The following is a 19,470-nucleotide window of genomic DNA, read 5'->3' as shown; positions in this document are numbered from 1 at the left end:
GTAGCCTGCGGTGACATCACCTGTGGTGACAGCCACCTTGGGACATGGTAGTGACAGAAACAGGCAGAAATCATTGGCTGTGGGCTTTAAAAGCAGGCCCTTCTCTCAGCTTCCCTGCTCAGCAGGATGTGACACCATGGCTACCGATCCTCTGTTTCTGCTATTGAAGTGTGTCTAGCAGACTGCATGGTGTGATGCAATGTGTGTGTGTGTGTGTGTGTGTGTGTGTGTGTGTGTGTGTGTGTGTGTGTCTGCTGCCTCTGCAGACAACACTGGCTTTACCTGATCTTCACACATTTCATCAAGAGAGTAAGTAATGAAGCATGCCTGCACCTAACTTTTTTTTGGAATTTTATTTATTTTATGTATATGGTGCTCTGTCTGTCTGTATGCCTGCAGGCCAGAAGAGGGCACCAGGCCTCATTACAGATGGTTGTGAGCCACCGTGTGGTTGCTGGGAATTGAACTCAGGACCTCCGGAAGAGCAGCCAGTGCTCTTAATGGCTGAGCCATCTCTCCAGCCCCGTGCACCTAAATTTTGTGTTGTTGTGTTTAGCTTTGTATCTTTGAGCATCTCTGTCCGCTTTTGCGTGGTTTGCCTTTCCTATTACGCCGTTGTGAGTCTTTACGTGAGCTCAGCTTATTCACCCGTGCTGTGGATAGCTGTGTCCTCGTCTTTTGATGGAATAAATGCTTGCGTTTCTCCACAGGAGGGCAGTTTTAGGGATATGGGGTTTGTGTATCTCTAACTTAATGGAAACTGACAAATGGATTTCCTGAGTGGTGATTTTCTTAAAGGATTTTAAATGACAAAATAGTGTCTGCTTCAGGCGAGGGTCAGAGGGGAGGGACCAGTGGCAGCGATTTCGAGATGGAAGTGCGGGTCTTCAGGAGGCAGAAAAGGTTTCAGGTGGGAGCAATGGAAGCTCAATTTATCTCCATTTGTTTCCAAATCTGTTTGAGACACTTGGGTAGGAGCCCTCGAGAGAGAGAGGAGAAAGCTTGGCAGGGATGAAGGAGGCCGAGAAACAGGCCAAGGGCAGGTGGTCCCTTGAGCTGGGCTCTGTCTGAAAGATGCTCAGAAGGAAAGGATGCTCCAAACATGTGGAAGCAGCAGTTGGAAGCTGCCCTGTCAGAGTTTTTTCTCTCCATCTGGCTGGGGCAGCACTGATTTCTTTTCAGCATTCACCAAGGCATAAGCCCTAGGAACTGGTGGGGAGACAGCGAGGGCATGTGAAGTCGTGAGTGTTGCCTGTCTCTGACTCCAGACTCTAGAAAAGCCGGAGCCCTGGTGGGGGTAGGAGCACTTACTCGGGTGAAGGGGCATATGGCGGTAGGCAGCAAAATGTGGTCTTTCAGTTCCCCACCGTCACACACCGTCGATAAGTCACATTTGCGGTGGAACTGGAGAGAAAAATGGAGATGAGGATGAGCAGAAGTGACCCAAGAAACATCAGGAAGGTGGGCGCAGAGGCTTTCTGGGGAAGCAAGCAAGTGCCCCTGCATCTTAGAGCACTGCCAGCTTTGGCTTTCACAGGATTGTGGAGTATGTGTGTGAACATGCGGCGTGTCTGTCAGGGGCCTGGGAATGAGACCAAATGTGGCCCCCTGTGTGGATTTCCGGTTCAGACACTCTGAAGGAAGGCTACCTCTGAGAATAAAACCGTGAGAGGGTGGAGCATAGAGACAACTGAACTGTTGCAGTGTGAGAGTCCTTTGTCTGGCTTGGGGCGGGGGACCCACCTCTTTCGGACTGATACCTAGCCAGGGGGCACAAGACACTGCCCAGAATTAGCTTTGGGAGGCAGGCTGGGCAGCCCAGGTGGCATCTGTCATGTTCAGAAAGCTGTGGACTCTGGCATGAGCGTGGCAGAAGCACGACCAGGTCTCCGGGTGAGGCCCAGCGCTGCTGAGAGGAGTGTGCCTTTGGGCCAAGTGTTAACTCTAAGGTGTGGGTGAGCGAGCTTTCCAGTATCTAATCCCTGTCCCAGTCTGCTGGTACCCCAGCCCCAGGTGAAGGAGACTTCGTGTTCTAGCCTGCTGTCCCCAGCTGCTGCTCATGTAGGCAGTAGGCTGACTAACTTCTTAAGCAGTCCCAGTCCCCCTTTCTGGGCAACTTGAGGAGTCATCATAGGCTGAGAGGCTCGGATGGGGCTCTGGGACCCTGTTCGCCTTATTCCTTCACTCTACACTTGCCCTCTGGAAGGATGTTCACTGTCCCAGGCTACAGCTCGGGCCAATCCCATACTGGAAAGAAGTAGGGCCGCCCTGGGCACCGACCCACCGTCATCCGGCACCACACGCAGTGCCGCGCGGTGACACTCTGGTAGCACTTGATACTTTTGTGGCACCGGTCACACTTGACGGAGGAGTTCCCTTCTACCCACGCGTGCTGCATCACCTGTGGGAGGGAAGGGATGGATACCAGGGAAGGCAGTGGAACCACGCCCCTGGGCCCAGGGAACAAAGAACTGGGAGGCACGAGGAGCAACGAGGGCCCTGTTTCCTCAGTCGTGGAAGCTTTCTTTGTGGGATGCCGAGTTCCTCCCTCCCTGGCCACCGTGCTAAACAAAGCAGATTAAAGTCTTTCTCCACTTTGTACTAGCTTTCACCCTGGCAAGCAAGCATCTCGCCTGCCATCCCTCTGCCTCAGAGAACACCCTGGTGAGCCCTGTCCTCATGGGGGCCCTTTTCTAGGAGGCAGTGTGGTGCGGGGAAAGCCGGAGTGCCGGGGTACAGACCGAACCTTCGGGAGTCACCCCTTTTGAACCTCACAGCAGGGTGCCTTTTGGCCACTTTCGGAACCTCTGAGTCTTTGGACCTCCCTCTTTAGACGCCAGCATGAGGTACCTCTGGGGTTCGGGGAAGATGCAATCAAACAGTGCATTTGAAAATCTTCCCTGGCGAACTTGCTTCCTTCACCTCAGCCTCAGCCGTCTATTACAATCACCTGAGGATTTTCTAGAAGTCCTAACGCCCAGCCCACACTCCAAATAAACGAGTCTCTGGGGTTGGGGCCTCAGATATTTGACTAAAGTGTCCCTGTGTGATTTCAATTCACATGCGTTAAAGTGCCCTGAGTGCTTGTCACGTGTAACGATACCTGAGAAGTAATCTGGAAGAAGCTGGGTTACAAAGCGAAAGGCAGTGAGTCAGGGCACCGTCGGGTCGTTTTCATACCCATTTCCTGGCCATCTGGATGCAGCTGCTCCCTGGTTGGGAAATGCCACCAGCGCAGACCAGGAGGGTACGTATGCATACCTCTAGCAAAAATGGGGACCTCTGACCCAGTGCCTGGGAGCCTCTGTACTCACAGAGTCCCAGAGAACTCAGGACTTACCACTAAGAAGGAAGAAGGTGTGGGAGAGTGGGGGCCTATCCGGCAGTGCTCAGCTTCAAATACTATATTAGAAACACGCGAACTATCTACATGGTATTATCCCTATTCGCATTAAACAAGAGTAATGTTTTAAATTACTTAGCAGCCGCGTGACACTATTCACCCAGACTATTTTTTGCTGTAATCTATTGCTCCAAAAGACGTGTCACACTTGGCTTGTGGCTTCTCACCCCCAGCTGCATCACTGAGGGCACAAAGTGAGTGAATTTGTCATCTACATGGTCACACTGAATATGCACTGAGATTATCGTTTCCATTTTGCAGAGGGACACATTGAGGCTTCAGGGAGGTAAGTGACTGGCATTAGGTTCTAAGGCTGGTGAGTAGCCACACAGGGACCCACAGCCCGGATCTTTTGACTCAGGCCTCAGGGTTGTTGTCCCAGGACCGTGTTGCCTTTTTCAGCCTGTCTGGGGTTCTGAAGAAGTGGTGAGAGACCTGGGTTGTCCCTGCAGGCTCACAAGGTTGTGGGTGTGCTCTGCTGGTCCCTCAGTAGAGCCCCCCTGTTCTCTGCGTCAGATGCCGAGAGCGCAGGCAAAGGCCCGAGCCTAGGAGACCCACTGTGTGTTCTGGTGGAGGTCAGGCATGGACATGGAGGGGTACGTATGAGGAGTGGTGTGGAAAGAGGAGGTCAGAGGTCATGCAGTGGTTATGGGGCACGCACATGAGGAGCCTTCCTCCCAGGAGGCCTTCTGTGGGACGGCTGTGAGCCCTCCTACCTTCTCACCATCTCCCGACTCACATTCCTCAGCTACATCTTCCCTCTGCAGCAAGACAGATGATCTTGCCCCAGTTTTAAGGGCAATCTGATTCCACACTCAGCTCATGGCACTACCCAACGGCCCGGAGAGCCCTGGGAGCCGTTCCCTACCCCGCTCATCCTTGGCATCCGCGTGCCCAGGTCCTCGACCTGCTGTTCTCAGCTGCCTTTCAGTCTCCTTCCTTTGTCTTCTCTACCTTTGTTAGTGGAGTCTGTCAGGGACACTCAGACACAACCCAGTCCTGAAAGGGTGGATGGAAACAGGCCCAATCCGCTCGGCCTCGGGGCTGCGCTACCTTGTGCCGTAACTACCGGAAGAATGCTCTTCCCTCTGGCTTCCTTCCTACACCAGCCTCAGAAAGAGTCACGTCACTGGCAAATTCACCATCTCTTCGTGTCTGAAGCTTCTCCCTGAGCCTCGACTGCTTTCTAATTCTGGAGCTGGTCTCCCAAACCCTCCTCCACCTCATCATCTCGTGAACACAGCTCCTTGCCTTTCCCTGTAATCATCTTCTGACCCAGCCATTCCAAACTAATTCCGGGCCGGAGTCACGCATGTCTCCATGCCTGTACACAGGAACCCCCTTCTGCTAGAATGCTCGGCCCTGTTCTATGCCCTTTGAAGCTCCCCCGGTTCCAAGAACAAAGCAAGTGCCACCTCCTTGGTGAAACTTTTTCTTTCAAGCCTCAGCTGCACATTCCATATGGGCCTATTAAGATAGCACACACCTCACAGCTGTGTATTTGCACTATGCCCACGTGCCTATCTATCTCCATAACTTGGGCAGCATTTTAGCGGATTGGATACCATTTCTCATAACCTGTGGATGCCCTGGTTCAGCGCCTGGCATACAGTGGGCCTCAGGAAGATGCTGAATGGATTGATGGATGAGTGGGATGGCTTAGGGGTGGTCCTTGAGGCAGAGAAGGAACTAGAGAAATCTCTCAGAGCCCCTTCCTGCAAAGGAATCTGTGATGATGGCCATGCTGTCCCTGAGGCAGCATGCAGTAGAATGAGCCAATGGAGGTCACCAACCTCGCCACTCCTTTTGGCTTTTGAGTATGTTTTCACACATCCAGGAATGTTTTTGGACACACAGCGTTGGTGGACAGTGTATTTACAGTCTGGAAAAAAGAAAAAGGACAGTGTTTATGAATGCCACCAAGGAAAGATCCAGCCCGGCTTCCCCGGTGCACATACTTCAGTGAAGGCTTGTTTCTCCTTCTGGGTGGTCAGTGAGGAGAAGAGACACATGGAGTCGGCCTGGCCTAGCAGAAATCTAACACTGGGCTATTGTCCTCTGAGCAGTCTGCAGCTGCCTCCCAGTTCTTCTCCAGCGCTCCCATCTCTTCACACCACCTTCCTCTGATGGCAGTGACCGCGCAGAAAAGTGACGTCAGAAGGAGCGGGCAGAAAAGTGACGTCAGAAGGAGCGGTGTGAAACAGATGCCTCAGCATTGTATGTCAGGATGCCCGTGAGTGGACAGAAAGGTCATGGTCACTGGGCTGATGGACAATATTGGACACAACCCACGGCATCTGGAGTAATGGTTTTGCCCTTTAGAAATTCAGGATCAACTGGGCAGTGGTGGTGCTTGCCTTTGATCCTAGCACTTGGGAGGCAGAGGCAGGCAGATCTCTGTGAGTTTGAGGCCAGCCTGGTCTATAAATCAAGTTTCAGGACAGCCAGAGCTGCTACACAGAGAAACCCTGTCTCCAAAAACCAAAAACCGAGAGAGGGAGAGGGAGAGGGAGAGGGAGAGGGAGAGGGAGAGGGAGAGGGAGAGGGGGAGGGGGAGGGAGAGGGAGAGGGAGAGGGGGAGGGAGAGGGAGAGGGAGAGGGAGAGGGGGAGGGAGATATTCAGGATCCTCTGTCGATGGGCACACAGTAGCTTCTCTTCCTCTTTCCAGGGCAGGGACTTTGCAGTATCAAGTGAGACATTTGTGTGAAGCACCATGTGCGGGGTCAGATTAGGTGTCCCCCAATTGGTCACTGTTGTTGTAACTGTGATTATGCAAATAGCAAAGGACCAGAGGTTTCCCACTCACCAGGAGTGAGAACATGTTGAGCTGATGTTTGAGTGGGTCTGGAAAGATGGGTGGACCACGAGGTGGCTGGCAGGGCTCAGTGTAGCCACTTTCCCGGACCCTCTGGAGCCTCCGACTTTAGTCCTGCTTCCTCTTGCTCTTCCTCCCTTCCCCAAATCACCTTTCTTCTCCCCTTCCCTCCATTTCTTTCTGTGTTTACCATCTTAGTCCTGAGCTAATCCTCATGTGTGATTTTTTTTTTCTGCTTTCTCCTCCAGTTTTACTAAATGGAGGACAAAATGAAGTAAAAGTATAATTGTATTTCTCGTTGCACTTCTAGAATATAGAGCATGTTCTTAACTAATTAGAAAGCGCCTCTAAGCACACGTGAGATGCACGTTGGCTAGAAACACAACTGCAATTGGTGTGAGTGCTTTAATTTATGTGAGAACTTTAATACTTCTTTCTAGAAGACCAGTGGACCGTGACTCCAGCAGCAGTAAACGTCTTGTCCACTCGACTCAGCTAGACCCGAAGCAGGGCACAGAGGCCTTGCCGTTGAAACATTAGGGGAGATCCCACCATCTGGGGAAAACGTGCCTAGACTTTCCCTGGGATGGATCAACTAACCGGGTACAAAGCAAACAGCCCAAGGGAAGAGCTTGGAGGATGTGTACTCACAAATGCAGCACAGGCCTTGCTTCCCAACACCCATCAGCATGACGTGGCAGAAGTTACAGTAAGTGGGCTTCTTGAAGTGCTTCAGGGTCCAGGCGTGCCTCCCGTCCCCCTTGGAGCCCTGCGGAGGTAATGGCGGTGAGATGTGGAGCTGTACCCCACTCGGAGGCCAGAGGCTGCCTCATGCTGGTGTTTCTTTTTCTCTAAGTAGTGTTCTCTTCTCATACTTGGAAGACACGGTACTCAGATTCCTTAACCAATTCTTAGTGTGTGTTTTCTAAAATTAGCACATGCAGAAGGAGAGAGCCTCTGAATGGAAGTGGGAGAGGACCTAAATAAGCCCTCTCCTACCTGGATGCCCGAAGTATAACTGGAAGAGTGACTTGATATGTCTGTTTGTCTGTCTCTCCATCTGCCTCTATCTATCTATCTATCTATCTATCTATCTATCTATCTATCTATCTATCATTTATCTCTCTATCTATCCATCTGCCCATCTGTCTGTCTTTCTGCCTATCAGCCTGCCTATCTTTCTGCCTGCCTATCTATCTATCTATCTATCTATCTATCTATCTATCTATCTGTCTATCTCCCTGTCTGTCTGTCTATCTATCTATCTCTATCTATCTATCTATCTATCTATCTATCTATCTATCTATCTCACCTGTCTATCTGAAGAGTCTTCAATGATTGCAATCTTTGACTAGCCAGCATGCCTCTTTGGACTCCAGTCTAAAGAAATAACTTTTGAGAAAATACATGAGCATTTCTGTGCTAATTAGATGCAACATTATTTCAAACATCGAAGAGCTACAAATACCCTATTGGTCCCCAAATTGCTGAAACTGTAGTATATCCATATAACTTAAACTGGGCGGCAATCCAAGAGACATTTATAAAATCATCCAGTGGCATAGGAATCTGCTCATGATACACTACTAAGTGAAAAAAATCAGAATGCAAATTTGATAGTGCATTATGATTTCAGTTGTAAATAATAAGACATTTAATGGGAAGCTGGGTGTGTTGGTGTGTGCCTTTAATCCCAGCATTGAGAGGCAGAGGTGGGTGGATCTCTGTGAGTTTGAGGCCAGCCTGGTCTACATAGTGAGTTCCAGGATAGCCAGGGCTGTGTGGAGAGACTCTGTCAAACAAAAGATATTTAAAGGTGAAAGATTTCATGTGCCTTTTGACCAAAGTTAACTATATCTGGAAGCACTGTGTATTTATCTTTCCCCCTCTAATTTCTGATTTCTTTTATGTTTTCTGAAATTCTCTTGTGAGTTTAGACTAGCGTTATAATTAAGAACAAATGGCTCAGTAAAAATAACATACTTTTTTCTTTTTTGAGACAGGGTTTCTCTATGTAGTCCTGGAACTCACTCTGTAGCCCAGGCTGGCCTTGAACTCAGAGATCCATCTGCCTCTGCCTCTCGAGTGCTGAGATTAAAGGCATGTGCCGCCACCACCTGGCTAATAATATGCTTCTCATACCAACTTAAAAATCTTTACATTTATTTTATTTTATATGTATGAGTGTTTTGCCTACACACACACACACACACACACACACACACACACACACACACACACTATGTGTGTGCTTATACCAACTTTCTGGAAACAGATAAAATACTAAAGTGAGGACTGGTGGGATGTCTCAATGGGTAGAGGCCCTTGATAACCTGAGTTCAACACGATGCAGAGAAAGGGTAACTCTTGAAGGTTGTCGTCCTCTGACCTCTACACGCACACCGTGTGTGTGGAAAGCCCCACCCACTCCATGTAAATAAATTCATGTAACTAAAGCATCAACAATTCTAAAGTGAGAGCTAAAGAGGGAATGAGCGTTTTTCTCTTGAGTTGCTCAGGGGCAAAACTATCCTCAGTCACAACATATATGAGCTGTGCCTCACATGGTCACATTTTCCCTGGCAGGCGGGGTCCTCCACATTCCAGGCCCTGGTACAGCACCTGGCTTAAGTCTGGTTTTGGGGGCATCTCTCCTGCTGCATCTTTCTCAGGAATTCCATCCTGAGCAGCACTGGGTGTGGCCTGAAGGGCAGTGAAAACCGTGGTTGTAAAGTTACCTTGGATGTGTGGTCAGGGACATGGCGTCCAGTCCTCACAGCTGGGTGTTCATGCCTTTGTACTGCTTGCTGTGGCCAGCCCTGCGGCTGGGCCTAGACGTCTTGTGGTCCCTGGAGTTCACATTCTTTGTCAAATTCTTACCTGTTCCCCTAACTTTTGTCTTCTTACTGCTTGAAAACCCTCTTCAAGACCTGAGTTGTTCAGAGTTAAGGTCTCTTTATTCAAGGGTCTCCACTTAAATGTGAAGATTTGCAGGTGGGTAGCAACTCACAAAAAAAGACCAATTTACTCATTCTTTTGGCAGATATCTGGCCCAAGGACTTATCATGATGCTAATAATAATAATAATAAATTTAATTCCAGTCCACTGCCAGATCCTAATCTGTACCAAATACTGTGGGGTACAAATGCAGTGGAATAGTAGTAAGTTTATTTCTACTATACAGATTGAAAAGCAAACAAACAAACAAACAAACAAACAAACCAACCGAAAAACAGACTCAGGAATTCTGTCACTAGGCCAGTGCCACAGGAAGAATGAGTGACAGCGTCAGTAGTCAACATGCACTTTTCTCCACCACCTTCTATAAGGATTTTCCTGGGCGGAAGGAAACTTGGCACTCTGTCAGTAGATCTGGTTCTTCACCAACTACAGGACCATCATTTTATCTGGAAACACCTCTATTGTCTAAGTCATGTAGCCCAATCCCACACCTACACCAAACCCCCAGCTCCAAGAGGCAAATGAACTGAGGGCCTCAAAGAAAACTTTTGCTTGGGCTGTAGCGCCATCGTGTGGCTCATTCATTTCTGGCCAGGTTTTTGCCCCATTGCCACAATGTTACCAGAAGACAGACTATGCGTGCTTTATACCGAGAACCCCAGATTCTCAGTGGTCACATGTATGAGCGAAAGCGGCAAGAAAGCAGCAGGCCATTCAAGACTTTGATGGGCTTTCTCTAGAGGCCAGGATATTACTCATTTGAAAATTTATTTAGCACACACTTAAAATAGATTTTTAAGGATTTTGATTAGTATCAATGAAATTTACATTTATTTTCTGTTCCCCACGTTTTGTGATGTGAATTCTAGTTCTATTTATGACTGATTTGGTGTTTGAAGGGGACACTGGAAAGGATGTTGAAGAAATACACAGGCTTTACCTGCTGCCTCCAGAAATGTGGACTCTTTCCATACAAGATGTTGGTGGTGCTTTGAACATTAGCATGTTCAGTGTAGGGAGGAGAACAGACATTGGTTCCTTGTGCTTAAAAGGTCCCAGTTTCGTTCTCCCAAATGAGAACAAACCAAACCAACAACAGTGGGTCAGGGCAGCAGCCAAGCAGAGCTGCCCTTTTGATCCGGTGCCAAGTGAGCATTGGCAACAGTCTACTTGGCTTCTTCGAGCTCATGTGGGTTCTTGCATGTGTAGCCCCTCAGCGAGAGGTCACTGCACGAAGGTCCCAATGTCACTGAGTGTGGCAGCTGGGCCTCTGCTTAGGTGTGTGCCTTTGGCCAGTCCTTTACTGTGCTGGACCTCCATTTGTAGAATGAAAGGGACAGTCATATTATGTATAACCCTAAGAGCCAGAACGTGTTATCAAGCCAGGCCTGGTATGTGGTCTGTAAACCTAGCTACTCTGGACACCGAATCAGGAGGGTCACAAGTTCAAGCAACAAAACCTACCTGGGCTACAGAGCAAGTCTGAGGCCAGCCTGTGCAACTGAAAGAGACTTTGCCTCAAAAATAAAAAGTAAAAAAGCATAGTGGTATAGACCAGTGGCAGAGTGTTCACCTAGCATGTGTGAGGCCTTTGGTTTAATTCAGACACACACACACACACACACACACACACACACACACACACACACACACACACACACCTGCGAAATAGAAAACCCAGTAAGGTCTCAAAATCTTTCCTGTCCTTTAGGAATAAGCCAAATCCCCTCCAAGGTGTCTTCTCACCACTGACTAAGGTGTAGGGTGTTGGAAAGTGTGGGGAATTTGGAGATAGGTACAAAACCTAGCCCCTCTTCTGCTCAGAACTCTGGTTTTCCATCTGTACAAATTGGGGTAAAAAGACCCACCTTATCTGTTTTGATTGCTTAACCAGAGTCCACGCATGAAAGCCCCTACAGCAGATCACTATTCCCCCATTCCCTTCCTTCCCTCCTTCGCCAGTTCTTTTAGTTTTAAATGACACTTACTTATTGGCAGAGGGTGTGAGTGTTTGTGTCATGGCATGTGGAGGTCAGATGACTAGGAGGTTAATTCTTTTTTTTCACCACGTGGGTTCTGGGAGTCGAACTCGGGTTATCAGGCTTGGTGGCAAGTGCTTTTATGTGCAGAGCCATCTTACTGGTCCCTGTCCTAGCATCTTAAAACCTAACTTGATGAGAAAATGAGATTCACCTTGAAGTTTCCTTTGCACTTAGCCTGGTTGAGTATGTGTCTTGTAGGCAAACGCTCTGTGTTCCCTTACAGTGTGCACAACAACAACAACAACAACAACATTCCCCTTAATAACAGTGAGTCAAAGGGTGCATTTTGGGCATGAACAAGTGAAAGGGATGAAAATATAGAGCACCCTGGAGCCAGCCTGGAGCATACGGCTTGCCCATCAGGAAGTCTGGAGCAGACACTAGCAACAATGTGGAATCAAGAGCTACTAAGTGTGAGTTTACTGACTTACAGAGTCATCCATTCCCAGGAGCACCAGCAATGGGATGGTGGTCATCCCCCCATGGACCCACTCCTGTAGAGACACAAAGCCATCCTTGTCGTAGTCCATCCCCTGCAACATCTCCTTCAATATCTGTGGGATCCAAAGAGCGATGGTTCATTTCCATCCTTGCCTGGATGCCTCTGCTCTCTGTTTTCTCGTTGATCCTGTGTTATGTTTTCTGTTCCACCCATTTCCCCTTCACCCATTCAGAGTGAGTGAAGTGGTAAGGGGTCAAAGCAGCAGGGACACCAGGGTGCTAAGTCCAGCTCTGCCCTGCCCCGACCTTAGGTGACTCACCCTAGCTCTCTGTGCTCTGGGTTGCTCATCTTAAAATGGAAATAATACCGCTGTGTTCACGGAAATGCACACAAAGTGTTTACTCTGATACCTGGTTCATAGTGCCTGCCAGGGCAGTTAACAAGAAGAGCAGATGATGGGCAACTTTGCCCCGAACTGTTCCAGGTTCTAACCCCTCTCTTCTATGAATTCCTATCGTAAAACTGTCTCTGGTGGGAAGGTTGGGGAAACTGCAGTTTCTACTGTGTCTAGACTTCCTCCTGCTGCCTTAAGCATCTTTCCTGTTAGAGAATTGGGAGGTCAAAGTGTAGGGCTCCAAAGGAGCTGCTGGGGGGATGGTCTGGGGGCACACAAGAGCAAGCATCCTACCATTACACCACACCCCAGGTGTGCCCCGCTCTCTCTGGAGTGAACTGTGTCTGTAGAAACTCACAGGCCTGAGCTCCGTGGGATCCCACTCCAGATACTGGGCAATATGCAGCATTTGGTTCACAATCTGATCCATCTCCTAGAAAACATCGGGAGAGAAAAGCATCAAAGGGAGAAAATCAAAGTTGTGGTTGTTTTGTTTTTAATCAAAATAAGAGCAAAACTCAAAATCAAACCTGGTGGGAAGGTGGGCAGGGTGAATCATGAGGAAGAGCTGGTGCAAATCACAGACATCCCACAAGGGCAGCGGTTTTCTTTTGTCTTGACCACAAAGGCCAGTGGACAGTAGATGCTTACAGAGCACGTGAAAACCAGAGCTGCATGGAGCACCTGGAGCACTGACTCCAAGCCTCTCCCTCCTCCCACCATTCTGTCCTTTGACTCGAAAACCATAGGGAATCTTGAAGCTTGTGTTCTTTCTCTTCCTTCCTTCCTTCCTTCCTTCCTTCCTTCCTTCCTTCCTTCCTTCCTCCCTCCCTCCCTCCTTCCCTCCCTCCCTTTTTTTTCTGTAACTTCCGCAAATGCAGGTGAAGACAGGCCTCTTTTTACCATTCTTATCATTTGCTCTCCGTTCCCAGACCTTAGCAGCCAGGGATCTGTGTGTCTGCCTTTGGAGTCAGGTTCACGTCCTGTGTTGGTCTTGGTTCAAGCACTGTGATTTAGATTTATTTCAGTATCTCCTCTTCCCTTTGCCTTAGAGTCAACCCTGAGCCTGGAATTTGGCGAACAGGAAGTTAAGGGCTGATTTGCCTGATGGATTACCCCTTTGGCACCAAGGCCTGTCTCTACCTAAAATGCTACCAATGTGCCGGATGCTGGTGAGTCAGTACATAGAGGGACCCATGGAAACATTGTGCTGGGGAAATGTTTGGTGTCAGTTAGCATCTTATGTATGGATACTACCTAAGATGTTCATAGTTATATTGTTCTAGGAGATTGTGTGGGCGAATTAGAAAGTGTTATTTCCATTATGTAGAATGTAAGGTTAAGCTAAGCAAGCCAAGCCTCAACAGTTACTTGCTTTTTTTTTTTTTTTTTTTTTAGATTTTTTTTGAGACAGGGTTTCTCTGTGTAGCTTTGGAGCCTTTCCTGGAACTCACTGTATAGACCAGGCTGGCCTTGAACTCACAGAGATCCACCTGCCTCTGCCTCCCGAGTGCTGGGATTAAAGGTGTGCGCCACCACCGCCTGGCTTGCTATTTGCTTTTTAAGACACATTTTATCTTTAATTGTGTGTGTGTGTGTGTGTGTGTGTGTGTGTGTGTGTGTGTGTGTGTGTGTCTGTGTGTGTGTGTAGTATGTATGTGAATACAAAAGGACATCAGATCCCCTGGAGCTGCAGTTACAGGTGGTTGTAAGCTGCCCAACATGAGTGCTAGGAACTGAAATTGGGTCCTCTGTAAGAGTAGTATTTACCCTTAACCCCTGAGTAATCTCTGCAGGCCCTGACACAGGTACGTATTCTCTCTGTATGTTTCTCCCTGCCCCCACGCCCCGATTCTTCTCCTCCTCTTCCATCTCATGCTGGACATGAACTTGTGATCCTCTTCTTCAGCCTCTTGCAGGTAAATGGTTCTTTTCTCAAAGGGAGGCAGTAACCCACAGCAAAACCACAGGATGAGGCAGTGAATGGGTGCAGCAGAGTGGGTAGAACATTTCAATGGAAGAGTGTGTGAGTGTACGGGGGTTCAGGAGTCTATGAGACGAATGTGACTTAGGAACTGAGAATGAGACTCATGTGGACTGTGCAAATAGAAGCGGAGTGGTCTAGCTTCAGGAAGAAGTAGGCCCCCATCTACCCTGGCCAAACCACATTTGTGTACGTAAAGCAATGGATGGGCAGGTTCTAGTGTATGCCACGTTTTAATAATGGTGTTGAAAAACTGGAGCTTGTCCAGTGTGGGTATTTAAAAACAGCTAGTGAGGAACAATGCAGAACGGGGACCCTTCAGTGCTGTGGAATGTTCTGTATGGCAAATGTGTTGCTAATTAGTCAATAAATAAAACACTGATTGGCCATTGGCTAGGCAGGAAGTGTAGGCGGAACAAGGAGGAGAATAAAGCTGGGAAGTGGAAGGCTGAGTCAGAGAGACACTGCCAGCCGCCACGATGAGAAACAGCATGTGAAGATGCCGGTAAGCCACGAGCCATGTGGCAAGGTATAGATTTATAAAAATGGATTAATTTAAGCTGAAAGAACAGTTAGCAAGAAGCCTGCCATGGCCATACAGTTTGAAACCAATACAAGTCTCTGTGTTTACTTGGTCGGGTCTGACGGCTGTGGGACTGGCAGGTGAGAGAGATTTGCCCTGACTGTGGGCCAGGCAGGAAAACTCTAGCTACAAATGGCGTCCAACGTGGTGGCAAGAGTTTCCACCTAAAACCTGAGAAAAGATTTTAAAACGGAGCTAAAAACAGTTCCTAATTGTCTCTCTCAAATGAGCGGCAGCTGCTGGTTTGAGCTACTGGTGGGTTCCTAGCGTGCGTGCTCGACCTGCCTATGGCGGGAATGAGGCCTTTGCAAGTGGCACTTTGAGCTGCATGGTGGATTTAGCCTTTGCTGGTGCAGAGCAAAAGGGGAGGTTTCTGGGCTACACGCTGCTTGGCTAAAAGCATAGACCCCCGATAGCTCCCAGAGCTGGCGGTAAACCATGGCCATGTTGGGAAGCTGAGGTGGGTGGATCCAGCAGCCACAGCTGCTGCAGTTTAAGGCAATAGATTCACAATAAGACAGATTCAGATGTAATAGTTTAAAATGTGTGTAAAAGATACGTAGGCTTGAAAGAGACAAAAAAGATGATATATAGAGTTATATAAACAAATACATAGTTTTAAAAAATAAAGTCTTTAAAGAGACAGTAAAGGTAGTATAAAAAATAAGCCACGTAAAAATGGATATTACACAGAGAATCTGGATTGTGTTGTCTTTGGGACTTTTAACTGCAGAAAAACATTTCATTGTAAAAGTTGTTGAGTTACGCCAAAATGTATATTTTAAAGGTATCTTGACTTCAAAATTTGAATATAAGGATATGTTACTTTGGAAAAGAGTCTCTTTTGTTTCCACAGAAAGCCAGAGGCTATGGATTTGTTCAAGATTAAGATACATCAGGTTTGACCAGCCAAGACCCCCTGAAAGGTCTCCGATGACACCATGGCCCAGATGATCCAACATCTAGAATGGTTTGAAGGCAACTGGCTCAGACGATACAGCCTCATGGACTATTCCATAATCCTAAAATTTTCTTTGTTTCCCCATAAGATACAGCGCCCCCCTCCAGCAGGAAGTAGTAAGAGAAGCTACGCCCAAATTCCCAAATTATATGTAATTTTACTTTGTTAAGGTTAAAACCTTCCTTTTGAAAAAAAAAAAAAGGGGAAGTGCTGTGGAATGTTCTGTATGGCAAATGTGTTGCTAATTAGTCAATAAATAAAACACTGATTGGCCATTGGCTAGGCAGGAAGTGTAGGCGGAACAAGGAGGAGAATAAAGCTGGGAAGTGGAAGGCTGAGTCAGAGAGACACTGCCAGCCGCCACGATGAGAAACAGCATGTGAAGATGCCGGTAAGCCACGAGCCATGTGGCAAGGTATAGATTTATAAAAATGGATTAATTTAAGCTGAAAGAACAGTTAGCAAGAAGCCTGCCATGGCCATACAGTTTGAAACCAATACAAGTCTCTGTGTTTACTTGGTCGGGTCTGACGGCTGTGGGACTGGCAGGTGAGAGAGATTTGCCCTGACTGTGGGCCAGGCAGGAAAACTCTAGCTACACTTCAGTTTGGAGGAGATTCTGTGTAATGGGCGATAGTGCTTGGAAATATTAAAGGTCCGCGTGTAACTTGTATTTCCCTTGCCCTGCTTAGCAGCAGAGGGCAGCCGGAAGCTGAGGGATGCAGGGAAGGGACCATGTAAAAGGTAGCCTATTTTCAGTTCCTCCTGGGTTGGGGAAGGAGGGCACACCAGCTTATTGTGTGTTGTCCAGCAAACACATGCCTGGCCTGCAGGCAGGAAGCCCTGTCCAGCTCATTCCCAGTAGAGAGACAGCTGTTGTGGAGGGGTGGCCTCTTTGTCACTGAGAGGGTTCACAAAGGAGCTGGGAGCTCACCAGCCAGGGATTCCAGGGGTGAAGCTGAGTCAGAGGACTCTTGAGACTTGTTTCTGCCCGCCAACATTATCTTTAAAATCGTTCTGATTGAACCAGTTACTCCTGCAATGCTGCTGTCACATGCAAGATTGCCATTGTTACCACGAAGTTACCAGAGTAGAGAGAGTTGGCTCATTGGCCTAGTGGACTTATTTTCTCTGTCCCTCTGTCCCTCTGTCCCTCTTTCCTTTCCTCCCTCTATCCCCCCTCCCTCTTTCTTTTCCTTCCTTCCTTTCTTTTTCTGGTTTTGGTCAGCCATACACACTTCAATCTCAGAGCCTTACTGTCCGTAAGCCCCGGCAGTCAGTCAGGACCACAAGGCTTGGAGCCAGGGCCTCCTTCTTTCTCAGACTTTTCTCTCTAGCCTTCCTCTCACTCTCTGGTCCTGACCTGTTCTTGCCTCTTCCTGAAGGGGTGAAGTGAGGGTGCAGGGTTCAGAACAGACAGAACCGGGCCCCTAAGCTCCTAAGCTTGGGTAGATAGGAAGCTCGACAGTAACTTCCTCTTCTCCTCTTGCCAGGGCCTGTTGCTTCTCTGATCCCTTCCTCTTGACCCCTGGGTCCCAGCAGGAAATTTCAAGGGAAGTCTGTGGACAGGGAAGTTACATTTGATGAAAATATGAGAATATCTCCCTATCCTGAGACTGTGTGGTTTCAGATGAAGGAAAATCGGAGTCCATGCTCTACAAGCTGACTCTGTGGAAGCAGCAGGTAGGGACTTTGCTCATGATCTGCATCCCTTAGCGAAACCCGAAATTCCTGTAGGGATGGAACTGGGGTGTTTGGATGCTTCCCTCACTGTACCTTGCTCTCCCTGCTCTCCCTCAGATCCCATGGCTTTGTTGAAAGTGAAAGCTTACCGCTTGGTCCAGGAGTCCGTTTTCATCAGAATCATAGAGACGAAACATGACTGCAAGAAACACACAGGTTAGGCCCGAGGTGTCCTCCAGGAATCAGCATGGCTGATGTTCTGCTACTCCTGTGTTTAGCCTAGATTTGGGAAGTATTGGGGCACAGGCCATGAGAGCCAGCTAACCCTCTAAGGGACAGTGTATGACTTCCTTAGGGAAGGGGTGAAGACAGGGAGAAGAGTGAGGCCGCCTGGCTTTTGGACTTTTCTGATCAGTGACTATGGCACACGAGATCCAGGTCAGAAGTGAGACTTCCTGGAGAGCATGCATATGTTTCAATGTCACCTGGGCACGACTTAAAAACTCGTGTCCAGCAGCTGGGTGGGCAAAGGCACCAAATTTACAGCAGGACCCTTGCCTCCACTGTATGCAGAGTTAGGCATGTTAGGATCTTGGTGCGCACTACCACTCCTGGGATGCCAAAGAGGGTATTTTCCTCCTGGCTTCGGTCACCTTATCTGTAAGATAGAAACTGTAATTATTTCTTCTAGGGTGATCCTAAGGATTAATATTAATGGCTATGGCAATCGATAGGTCTCGGAATGCAGAAAGCACTTGATAAATTATTCCTCTTTATTTTCTTTTATTAATGAACATTTACGTATGACATTCCTCAGGCAGCAGATACTGCTGTATGCATTTAATCATAATTACCCTGTCCTTAGTAATAATGTCATGAAGCAGTTGCTGTTGCAGAGGCCACAGGACATTCAAGATGTTGAATTTTCTAAATCACCCTTTATCCCAAATGCTAAGAACCAGGAACATTTCAGATTTGGGGTATTTTTGGACTAGGGAATATTTCATATATATAATTAGATATTTGGGTGGATGCTACCTAAATCTAAATGCAATATTATATTATACTTCTCATATACCTTGTATGCATAGCCTTCAGGAAATTTTAGGTCGTATTTTTAGTGCATCCCATTTTGATTGCAGTCTAACACATGAGATCAGATGTGAACTTTTTCACTTAAAGCATAAGTAAAGTCTCAAAAGTTTTGGAGTTTGGAGCAAGTGTCGATATGCTGCTTGGAAATATCATGTTAGCTGCAGGGAGGTGAAGTAAACAAGGAAGATCTGGGAAGGATTGGGACTAAAGTTTAAGTGTCCCCTGACACAGTTACATTCACCCAAAATTGCAGAGATGTGCTCTCTGGGTTACTGTGATCTCAAAAGGAAGCAGGGCAGGAAGCAAGCTAAACATTTCTTTCCTTTCACCCCACTCTTGGTGCTGTTCACACTCGATTTCTCTTCCGTGCGCCCCCTGGTGGTGCCCTGGTTGTCTCTCAGCACAGGCTGTCTGGTCATACTATGCTACTCTTATACGATCATTTGCCTCCAGATGTTTTAAATTCCCTGAACCATGTATCCCCCCCCCCCCCCCCCCCATGGTATGTACCTGATTGGAGTTTAAGTTCTTTACAAGATGGGTCATAATCTTCTCACTCTATTTGGTTCCTCAGAATATTCTGGCCAGAGGCACACAGTACATAAAGAAGGTCAGAGTGTCCCACTAGTATTGTTCCAGGAAAAGGGGTTCATGTGACCCATGTTCAGACATGTTCCTTTTAACCTTCCCATACTTTCTCACATGGAAATAAATAAGCATGTCAGCCCTTCCAGGGTTATCATGAGACTGACAATAAGAGAGAAGATGGATTTGAAATGTTTAGCAAATAAATATATGGTGTTGAGCTGAGGGGAGGTGCCCTTGCTTTGACAATAGGTGGAATTTCAGGGATGCTTTCCAAAAAGTTGCATGCTTAGTTCTCAAAATAGTTAAGTTCACAAACTTAACTTGTTTTCAATCATTAAAACAAGGAAATGATTTAGACTGATAGGATGAAAAACTTAAACCAATGAAAATGCTGATACATGGCCCTATCTGCACCAAAGGTTGTAAGGGAAAAATATTAGCTGAAGATGGAGAGGAACCAAAAACTCAAAGACTCTGAAGGAAATGGACTCAATGGGAAAGTGATCCGAACAGTGAG

At 47.6% G+C, this 19,470-nt stretch overlaps 2 protein-coding genes across 56 annotated transcripts in view; one reads left to right on the top strand and one right to left on the bottom strand.

The window, feature by feature from the left end:
• The window catches only part of Dgkg (diacylglycerol kinase gamma), a 226,611-nt gene that overhangs the window by 123,637 nt on the left and 83,504 nt on the right, over positions 1–19,470 (bottom strand). For 8 of the 9 annotated variants that reach the window (XM_052740211.1, XM_052740208.1, XM_052740203.1 and 5 more), the window contains 7 exons: positions 17,420–17,469; positions 12,418–12,492; positions 11,655–11,777; positions 6,871–6,988; positions 5,197–5,285; positions 2,285–2,401; positions 1,312–1,404 (listed from right to left, as the gene is read on the bottom strand). In XM_052740211.1, the coding sequence (XP_052596171.1) occupies positions 1,312–1,404; positions 2,285–2,401; positions 5,197–5,285; positions 6,871–6,988; positions 11,655–11,777; positions 12,418–12,492; positions 17,420–17,469 (665 nt within the window). The remainder of the gene's footprint in view (positions 1–1,311; positions 1,405–2,284; positions 2,402–5,196; positions 5,286–6,870; positions 6,989–11,654; positions 11,778–12,417; positions 12,493–17,419; positions 17,470–19,470) is intronic. The other variant, XM_052740206.1, reaches the window with a different exon arrangement.
• LOC128111813 (uncharacterized) overlaps positions 1–19,470 on the top strand; it is a 111,473-nt gene that overhangs the window by 72,446 nt on the left and 19,557 nt on the right. For 28 of the 47 annotated variants that reach the window (XR_008218715.1, XR_008218753.1, XR_008218744.1 and 25 more), the window contains 4 exons: positions 5,470–5,636; positions 6,660–6,928; positions 11,447–11,636; positions 13,112–13,231. The exons of 5 other annotated variants lie outside the window; for them this stretch is intronic. The gene's annotated coding sequence lies outside the window, so the exon portion shown is untranslated. Of the gene's footprint in view, positions 1–3,664; positions 3,690–5,469; positions 5,637–6,659; positions 6,929–11,446; positions 11,637–13,111; positions 13,232–17,080; positions 17,271–17,387; positions 17,487–19,470 lie in introns of all 47 variants that reach the window. 14 more of the 47 variants (XR_008218754.1, XR_008218735.1, XR_008218731.1 and 11 more) reach the window with 9 other exon arrangements.

The sequence above is a fragment of the Peromyscus californicus genome, unplaced genomic scaffold (assembly GCF_007827085.1).
Source record: "Peromyscus californicus insignis strain IS unplaced genomic scaffold, ASM782708v3 Scaffold_16__1_contigs__length_79575227, whole genome shotgun sequence".
Classification (NCBI taxonomy): Eukaryota; Metazoa; Chordata; class Mammalia; order Rodentia; family Cricetidae; genus Peromyscus; species Peromyscus californicus.
The sequence above is the reverse complement of the archived record's forward strand: the minus strand, read 5'-3'. Positions and strand labels throughout refer to the sequence as shown.